Source organism: Takifugu flavidus, chromosome 18 (assembly GCF_003711565.1).
Source record: "Takifugu flavidus isolate HTHZ2018 chromosome 18, ASM371156v2, whole genome shotgun sequence".
Taxonomy (NCBI): Eukaryota; Metazoa; Chordata; class Actinopteri; order Tetraodontiformes; family Tetraodontidae; genus Takifugu; species Takifugu flavidus.
Genome location: NC_079537.1, coordinates 10207773 through 10217672, shown reverse-complemented (window position 1 = coordinate 10217672; position 9900 = coordinate 10207773). Strand labels below are relative to the sequence as shown.

At 43.2% G+C, this 9900-nt stretch overlaps 2 protein-coding genes across 3 annotated transcripts; both read left to right on the top strand.

The window, feature by feature from the left end:
* Window positions 1-4319: 4319 nt before the first annotated feature.
* On the top strand, window positions 4320-5893 carry LOC130515009 (DELTA-stichotoxin-Hmg2b). 2 transcript variants are annotated; one of them, XM_057014991.1, is made up of 3 exons: window positions 4320-4468; window positions 4704-4812; window positions 5291-5893. In XM_057014991.1, the coding sequence occupies exons 2-3, from the start codon at window positions 4709-4711 to the stop codon at window positions 5718-5720; spliced, it is 534 nt and encodes a 177-aa protein (XP_056870971.1). In that variant the 5' UTR covers window positions 4320-4468; window positions 4704-4708; the 3' UTR covers window positions 5721-5893. The 2 variants fall into 2 exon arrangements, with proteins under 2 accessions (XP_056870971.1, XP_056870972.1); XM_057014992.1 differs by lacking the exon at window positions 4320-4468 and adding an exon at window positions 4523-4618.
* A 237-nt stretch (window positions 5894-6130) lies between these two features.
* On the top strand, window positions 6131-7998 carry apnl (actinoporin-like protein). Its single transcript, XM_057014989.1, has 3 exons — window positions 6131-6459; window positions 6962-7069; window positions 7141-7998. The coding sequence occupies exons 2-3, from the start codon at window positions 6969-6971 to the stop codon at window positions 7583-7585; spliced, it is 546 nt and encodes a 181-aa protein (XP_056870969.1). The 5' UTR covers window positions 6131-6459; window positions 6962-6968; the 3' UTR covers window positions 7586-7998.
* Window positions 7999-9900: the final 1902 nt, after the last annotated feature.

Here is a 9900-nt window from a genome sequence, read left to right as displayed (position 1 = left end):
TCTTGCATTGAAATGAGCCAACAGTAACGAACGATGCAGCGCATTTCCACTGCATTGACTGGTACACAGCTGTGGCGTTAAAAAGAAAATGGCAGTTGATCAGCCGTCCACATCAGGTGCATGTGAAATAGTGGACAAAAACTAATCTCCATCATGTGGCTGGTGGTTTACTGGGAACACTGGTAGATCAACATTCTAACAGGGTATTTAGGTACATACAGTCCACCACATGCTAAGGAAAGCATGCCTGATGTAATACATTTACTAAATACCATTGCAGCTGTTTTTATTCTAGCATACATCAATAAAACCTGCTTCATTAAACCGTCTTATGAGTTATAGGTGTTTCAGATACCTGTGAGGGGTAAAACTGTAAGACTTCACCAACTCTCTGGACTCTTCCACTCAGTACCATATTTTATGATTAAATAAATGTCAAACTGAAGAAAGAACATCACCCGAGGCACCGATGTTGTCTACTAAGGCAAACTTTTTTGAGTGAGCTTAATGTGTTTCATGCAATGCTCCATCATCCAGACACTGAAGTGGCAAGAACTGCAGCCAGAATCGAAAAAATGGTGTCATAACGAGAGTTTCATTGGTTAAAAAAGTTCCTTGAACTATGTATACTTTCCTCAACCCTTGTCGGAGACCATACAGTATTCACCTTGACATTTGACCTTGACAAAGACACAATGTGCGGTATGTAAAGGGGACTCAATTCACTTCACAGATGCAAAACGTAAAGAGAGGAAACAGAAAAAAAAGAAAGATAAAAAGACCATCCCTTCTCTGTGCCCTTTTAAACTGTCAGGTAATGATTTAGGGTGGTGGTGGGATGGGGTTATTGGGGCACACGACCCTTAAGCCATAGGGCCCATCATCCAGAAATGGGTAAAATGAGACAAGGAGGGAAGACAGGAGGGGAGCTTGGTGGAGAGGCTGTAGGGGAGCATAACGGACAAAAATAAATCCATATCCTTGCCTGAACGCGCCTGTCTGGCCCGTCAGTCCGAATTCATCGTCAGTCAAAGTAAAATGTCACACCTTTCATCTGCTCACCCTGAGCTGTGCTCTTTTAATTGCATTGGTCGAACATAGTTTTATAAAATTGTGGCTGCCGCTCAGATGGGAGCGAGGTTTAGGGAGACCGGCTGGGCCAGGTGAGGGACAATGGCAGCAATAAGACAAGGAAGTAATAAATCTGATAAATGATGCTAGTTCAGACTTTACCACCACCACCACCACCACCACCTTCTCCCCTCTCGCAGCAGCATATCAAATATAGCTCCTGCACTGGCTGAGCCGAGAACACACCCCCACCGTCTCTGACAGATCCCATCCTTCCATCTCCTCTCAAGAGGACTGAACAGCCATTATTGAGCACTCGTATGTTTACAGATCAACGCTTCCCATTGGATTTTGGATCAATGGGATTATATTTCTTATAAAGCAGGATGGTGCAGTGGAAGCGGGGGCAGCAGGAAGGGTGGCACGGGGGTGCGTGCGTGTGCATGGGTGTGCAAGTGAAAGGCAGGGGATCAAGCCGTCACACGGCCTGCTTGAGGCTGCGAGGGGATGTGATGACAGTGTGACAATTTGGTGAAAAACAGGGGTTGGGCAAGGACGGGAGGGTGGAGGGGATGAACAAAAAAAAACAATGCTTACAGATGGGATGGAGGGTGGGATGGAGCTTATTGATCCGCTGTCTGCGTTCTGTTCTGAAGATCACTGGCAAACAGAGGCCCCGGTGTTTATCACCTGCAACGTCAATGTGACCACGAGGACGCTCCATCTGGGATATGGAAATGTGCATCAAACCCTGCAATTCAGCATGTTTGCACGATGCAGACAGAGCGGCTGTAAAGAGGCGACGTCAAAACGCTTTTCAGAAATGCACAGCAGTCTGCTAAATGACTGGAAAATCATTATGTATTCACAGTTGATAATTAGCAGAATTGCAGCAGATTGAGAGCACAATCAGGACGGCAGATTTGTTTTCACTGGTTTCCTGACGTGCTGTTGACAGAATAAAAGCCACTTAGTTTCTCGCATAGTTGTTTTGTGAGAATCCAGAATTTCTTTGTGGGCCGTGATTCCGTGTTGCTTTCTGGGATAAAGTGTATTTGTCCGCGAATAAGCCTTTATTTATTTACTTTAGATATAAGTATCTGTTTCAGGTTAGATACACAGAAATTTATCTCTAAAATGACTCTGTGTTCTAACAGATCCGTCGCGCAAAGGCAACTTTGACTTGAAAGTGTTTTATTTTGAACAACAAGTGATGAATATGGTGAATATATTTGCATATTTTTCCTGATCAAATGTTAAAGTTTCAGATGTTAAAGATTATGCCAGTGCCGCTTTGGAAGAAAATGGATTTAATTCACGTGGAGCTCTGCGATGCGGGTTCCTAATTACTGGCAGGTCTGCCGGATGAGCCGCGCCTTTGGGCGGTTGATTTGTCTTTGTGGGGGGAGTTTTTAAGGGTACGGACAGAGCCTGATCCTGGGACGTGTTCTCACTTCCTTGTCCGTAAAAAGTGACACAAATGTATTCCCGAGTTATTGATTTTCTCAGGTTGGGGGATTAATCACAATCATCTTTGGAGCCGGCATTTATTCCCACTCTCACCTTCAGTGCTTGAACCTGTATGCAGTTTATCATGTGGTAATTTAGGCGTGTAAATGCAGTAGCATGCGCTGTCATCTTCTCTGGTTGTCTTCTTGGAATCCCCAGCCTAGCCGGCATAAACATACACAGTCATGGGCAGGCATGCATGCCCAGGCATCACATATACACAGATTAATGTCAAGGACATCCCATTTAGAATTTATAAGGTTACATATGCAGATTAAAACCGCATTTCTCCGTGTACCTTAGCCGCTGGATATTCCGTGAAGTTGTCCCGCACCCCCACCACCACCACCACCACCCTTGGAAGAGGCAGGGAATGTAATCCTCTTTAAAGCTCGTGTAATATTTACACTTACACCATAATCACTGAAACATTCATTTAAGGAGCCAAAGTTTGTTATTCGTGGCCCTGACAGCCTATTCATCAAAAAGTAAATGTGCAGAACCTCGTATCCCCCACTGCAATCAATCAATATGCTCCTCTCCAGGCTATCATCACTGGAGATACATCTCAGGCTGAAATTAATCACTGTGAAGTTTGCATAATCCCCTCTTTCACCCCTACCAATTGTCACTCAGTGAAGGTCCTTTACCTTTGAAGACCATTTTCATAGCTAAGTGGTTTCATCAAAGCCTCCAATTCAAACCAGGGGTTAAATTACAAAAAGCTCTGCAGAAACTTCAAATCAGAAACACAGAAAATTTGTTTCTGTAAGAATCGGTCAAACGATGAGGTCAAGGTTTGTTGTTGCTGTGATGGTGACACTGAGAAATCTAAGAAAAGGTATAGTTACATGGCAACAGTGAGGGCGTTCATAGTGTAGTCTAATTTATCTAATTGCAAGCTGTTCCGCCATATATGGATTATGAATTCCACAGGCAACCACCTAAAAAGGGTGTTTTTTCCCTATCAAACACATCACAGACAGAAGTAATAAATAAATAGTTTGCCCTAATTTTTCATTAATAATCCACTATAACCCTGCGTCCATAACAGGATGATCTTTTTTGCGAGCTACAAAACACATTTAGTCATTAAATTGTCTTGATGAAAAAACACAAATTTGACTCACTCAGCAACCTGAACTTGGATTTAGCTCGTTAGCTCGACTGATTGCGATGGCTGCCCAACACTGAACGTATTCCTGAATTTATCATTTTTTTTAAAAACTGCTTATTTTTAACACACCGTATAGTTCATGGTTGAGTTTGAGCCTCTCCAAGTGGAGCTGTTTTTCAGGGTGTAATGAAGGCCATGCTGAATATTTATTTTCCTGCAATGGTCACTGGATCCGCATCAGAGTGCAAGACTCAACAGAGAAGTCTGTGTAGTGCAAATGTATTTTTACAAATGCATGTTTGGTGCCATCTGCTGACTTCAAGTACTTGATATGAAGGATTTAAATAATCTTAAAACTACTGCCATGATATAGAATATTGAAGGCTTATATAAATATATACATATAAAAAAAAGCAACTTAACACACAAGTTTGCCACACAATTAGATTTTTGCTGACAGGTCCAAGCAGCAGGCTGGATAACAACATGAACAAGGCAGCAGAGAGAACAATAAAGAAGCCTTTATTTCTTCAAATGTAATAGTCTTTTAATGTGGACAAATTTTCTTGTTTAATTCATATCTTTGTTTAAAATGCAATCAAGCAATATTAGATTTCCGAGCACCTGCTCACGGACACGCCTGTGTTTGTGTTAAAGGAAGAGCCGTGGGGGTGTACGCAGCCAGGACAGACTTTCCCCACCTCCCTTCAAAATCCTAGAAAAAGAGACTTGACACTGCTGTCGCAAACAATCCCTGTTTAACGCCAAAAGGTAATAACGTGTGACACTTTTCTTTAATCTGTGATGGGAGCATGTTTTATCTGTCCGTACAGTAAAGCAAGATAAATTCTGTTTTCTTTCCCTCCGGTAGGGATTTTCTCTTTAACCCATTAACCTGCGCTAGATGCTAACAGATCAATGGTGTGATGTTTTTTTTTACTGCCTGAATCTTTTTTGTACGGTGCAGCTGCAATGTTCTAAGCTCTTGGTTCTGTTTTTCTTGCAGCAAACATGCACGTGACAGCAGAGGCAGTGTCGGCCACTCTCACCACCTGCAGAAACTGCACCATAGAGATAAGCAACATCAGCGAACACTACTGCCTAATCAACCCCAAGTAAGCTTAATTATGATTTGCGTAGGGATTTTGCAAGTGAAAATCGAAAATCTACAGACTAACTAATACGTTGGGCATCTATTTAGGCACTCATCACTTGGTTTATCAAACCTAAAAAAAAAAGGATAAAAGGGGTGCATGACACAGGCCCATTGGAATTTCTCCCGTGTGTCTACATTTATCATTTATGACAGGACAAAACATATCATGGATGGGTGGTTTTCACGTGTGACACCGCTTTGTTGAGAACATCCACCTATCCATCACGCAGTGACACACGCTGCCTCATTGCACATTACATGCAGGTAGACTCACTGTTGCTTAGAAGTCTACGCTGGTACTCCATCCATCAGCATAACTCATCTCAGGTACCCTGGAAAGCTCAACACTCGAAAAAGTCGCCTGAGAGTCTCTTGGAAACTAACTACAAGTAACTTTTGTCAAATTGGTGATAATTGTGCATTTTCCTGCCGTACAGGGTGTTCCTGTCAAGTGGCTTCTGCCAGCACCCGCCCCAGCCAACCATCCGCAGCATGAAGAGCGGCGTGTGTTCCTTTGTAAAGGATGAAGACTTCCCCACAGGTGCCGTTGGGGTGCTGACCTACGACCTGTTCCACACTCATACCCGATCTTGCACTGAGCGCATGGCCATCATGTTCTCCGTGCCCTACGACTACAACCTGTACGAGAACCGGCTCGCTGTGGGCGTGTTTGAGCAGTCCTGCGCCTGTGATGAGAATCTGTACGACCTCATGTATGACGGGGAGGAGCCCAGTAACTTTGTTCGCTCTGAGAACATTGGCAGTGGGCTGGAATACCTAGCTCCAAATGTGGATCTGAGGGCAACAATGTCATCTATTGGCAAAGCCATTATTAAAATGGAGCTCTATGATAAATTGGGCCGCTAACGAAAAAGCATTAAAGCAGCCAAAACTGTACCTTGCAGTGCCCCAACCAATAAAAAGAAAATGTCTTTCATTGCATTGGAGTGCTGTTGTACTAAACAGGGTATAAAAAGATGGCATCTCACCATGTTGGGTTTTTTTCCCCTGAAATTATTATAATAAAGAATTGAGACCAAGTGCTTGTTTTTTTGGTTTACTTGCTCTGCCTCTGTTTTTATTATTACAGGAGAACAGTTTCTTTTTTTTTCATCATTGAAATTGATCTATCCAATTTTGATAAGTAGCAGCAGATGGCCTCTCTTCATAGAGGCTCTTAATTTGCAAGATAACAATCACGGTCCTCCTCATTCACCCCGAGACTCTTCACTTCGCTACCCAAATGTTTTTTGCTTTGGGTCAGAAATACACGAGGATAAACAGAAAGAGGCAATGGCGGCCCGATATTTGATTTGATTGTGAGGGTGATGAGATCAGGAGAAGTGGCGACCTCGACCTCGTGCCAAGGTGTGGCAGGAGGGATGCGCATGGACAAATATTGTCTCTTGTCTCTTTTTTGTGTATGCAACATGGAGAGGATTTGGAGGAGGGTGTGTCCTGTCCACAGGGGACGTGTTGCTTAGATGGGAGGATTTAGTAGCTGATACAACCTTGAAAAAGAAAGAAAAAGAAAACTAACACGCGCCTCCATTACAGGTAACTTGCCATTTAGGGATAAAGCAGCACCTGCAAAGGATCTGAACCGGTGAGTCAAAGATCTCAAGGAAGACACAATAATTCATGTTTAGGTGATTTGGGACCATGCAGTGCCACAAATGGGTCATGAGCTCATGAGTCTTAAAGAAGAAAGTCATTTTCAGAAGTACACAGAAGCCAGATAGAGTATTTGTTTGATTTGTTTCTTCCATCCTCACCAAATGGAGCATCATTTCCTCTAGTGTTGTGACTCTAACTCCATTACCCATCATACTTAGTGCTGTAATTGAGGAGGTAGACTTTCTAATGAGCCAAGGAGTCCGTAACTATTTTCTGATCGCTCGCAACTGTTGGGAAATCTCATTAGTCCTTGAAATGCATCATTCATGGTCGGCTGGAGTGAACTTCTCAAGGTCAGAGTAATGCAGCGTGTCAGCGGAGCAGCAGAATTTTATGTTGCTATGGGAAGGATCTCCACAGTTCCTGGTGCGGTTCCCAGAGCGGCCACAGCCGGTACACCAATGTCCGTTAACCTCATCTACATCTTACAGCTACAGGATGGAGTCGGCTGAAGCTGTCGCAGCTGAGGTGAGCAGGTCAAGAAGCACGACCATCGAGATCTCAAATATGACAGATAATTACTGCCTCCTCAACCCCAGGTACGTTCCTGCACTCTGGGATGGTTTGGGGAAAGCTCTGATTGTATCTAACATGTCCCAGTGCTTCTCAGGGTGTATCTTGACAGTGGGGAAACGTACAACCCACCTCAGCCCACGGTTCGCCCCATGATGTCAGAGGTTTGCACCTTCTCCAAGTCCAGCGGCGTTCCGACCGGCAGCGTCGGCGTGCTGACATACGATCTCTTGGAGAGGTCTCGGAATGATTTTGTGGAGACGCTGGCCATCCTGTTCTCCGTCCCCTGGGACTACAGCAGTTACAACAACGTGTTTGCAGTGGGCATCTATAAAAAGGGCATTAAATGTGATGAGGGGCTGTATAAACAAATGTACTATGAGAAGAAACAAGCAGAGCATGGATTTGTCAGGGATCAGGCCACTGGGTCGGGAATCAATTACGTTGGGAGTTACCTGGATATCAAGGCCACGATGAATCCACTGGGTAACGCAATCATGAAGGTGGAGGTGTGGGATAAACTTTTCCCATCCTTGGAGTAGCGAAGACTCCCAAACCTCTCTTAATAAGCACTCGTCTGTCATGAGTCCCTACATCAGCTTTAATCCCTCCATCTGCAGCTTTTACCGGGCAGACTGTGTCTAATCGTCAACATGGATGATTTAACACTATGGTTGCCGACATGTGTATGTATACCTGGGTATTATCCTTCAGAAAATCTGCTTAAGATCAGACTTTTGTTTGTTTTGAAATTCAGGCAGGAATAAATCCCTTTCGCAGCCTAAGCCTCTGTCTGTTTCAATAGCATCTGATTTTCAAACGCCGTCTTTAGAAATGAAAATTGAAGGATGATTCACCGAAGCGTGAGGGCACATCGCTTAATAAAACACCCCAGGAGCTTCTGTATTACCTTGACACTATCATCAAAAGAATGAAATAAACCTTTTTCGCCCAAGCTGTCTGTCTGTGTCATCTGTAGAAAGGCTTCGGGAAAATGTAGAAGTTTGTGAAAAGAATATATATATTTATTTTTTACATCCCAACGTGTGAAAGGCATTAATTGTTTTGAACGTTTACACTTTTTGCATGTTGTGAAAGCCTTAAACTCCAAAGTTACTGCCAGCGGCACAAACATCAGCAAACATGTATGTATATCAGCGGAGGTGGTGATAAATAAAGGTCCGAATATTTTTATTCCCCTTCGAACATTAATCGTGCCCTCGCATCATCAAGCATAATGTGTGGGGTCTGGGGCAGGGGGCTGTACATCGGCTCCTAATTTACGTTGCATTTAAAGCTGTCCTATTTCCCCCGATTGTGTTTCCAATCTCGATGCTGTGCTCCTTCACCCAGCAGATCCATAATGCTTTTGCAGCCACAAAGACACCCAGATCAAAGGTTTTTTCTCACTGTCACCGCTGCATTTGAATAAATACAATGTGTAATAGAAGCATAAACTAGGCCTGTTTAGACACAAACCCTGCAGCATCGTTTAGTGTATTGGAGAAATCCTCGAGAACAGATGGTAAAGCCAAGCGGAACTTTTGTTTGTCAGCTTTAATGTGTTGATAAGTTCCTGCATCTTCCATATTTTTGTTCTTCTTGACTCTTCTATGTTTAGTATACCTGCAAATAGGGTGTGTGTGTGTGTGTGTGTGTGTGTGTGTGTGTGTGTGTGTGTGTGTGAGGGGGGGGGTCCACATGATCCTGCACATGCCAGAAGAAGCCCCCCCCCAAAAAAGGGAAAAAATAGTAAGAGGCTCAGGGTTTAAGCCTTTGTGAATCTAATGTTTTGTCATGGTAAAAAGCTTCTGTCAGAATCCTGCCGTTATATTTAAAGTAAGGGATGTGTGCAGATCCAACACTTTCCAAGAAACCCCATCTCTCGAAAACAGCTTCTATAAATCAAGAACAAATGGGCATAAAAAAATCCGACCATGTCAAGGAAAATCATGCGGAATCCTACATGTATTCTTCAGCTGTGCATTTTTTAAGACCACAAGAAGTGTCCCCCATCAAGCCTGCATTTCTGAGGAGAACGAGAATTCCCAGGAAAACATGTAAGGAGCATGTTACCTCAGCAGAAAGGACTTGAACCTCACGGCTAACCAGGAATGTCTGACGATGGGGCGAATCTGACTGGAATTCTCTAATTTATTATATTAGTTTTGACAGTTTCACCACAGCCTGATTGACAGAGTTCAGACTGTTTTTACAGGGAGTGCTAGATCATCACAGGGATGTGTCCCTCAAGTTTGTTTAGACTATTGTCAACATATTTGCAGAAAATTGAGCTGCGTGAGGATTATGCATTTACTTAAACCGGGAGCGTCCGAAATCTAAGACAAATATGTGCCTAAAAGAGGTCATGTCAACATTCTGCAACAACAAAGAAAATATGTAAATGAACAAAGCTGAGCAATATTCTCCAACACACGTTCTCTTCTCTTAAATCAAATAAAAATAATAATTATGCCGTCTTGTCTGCTCAGCTCTCTTTAAGCTGCATACGGTGAATTTGGGCATCACTTCAAATACACTTCCGAAGGCTGCCATCTAGCGGCGATCTCTGGAAGTAATACAGTCAGTTCACGTCAGCTCGAGCAAAAGTTTAATTTATGGATCAAAACTGCTCATGAATGTAGAACTCTGTATATTTAAGAGTCATTATTAGTCTCTCTGGTAAGGCACCAATATCGTATGAATTCCCAGGTTTCTCTCCAGGCTGTTTTCAAGGATAAACATGACAGACAAATGCTCTTAAAATCATCTGGAACAAGTTCGCTTTCCCTTGCCAAATTTCTTTGGGCGTTACTTTGCAGACTTGCAAAAGCTAAAGTTATTTGTTTACCTAATG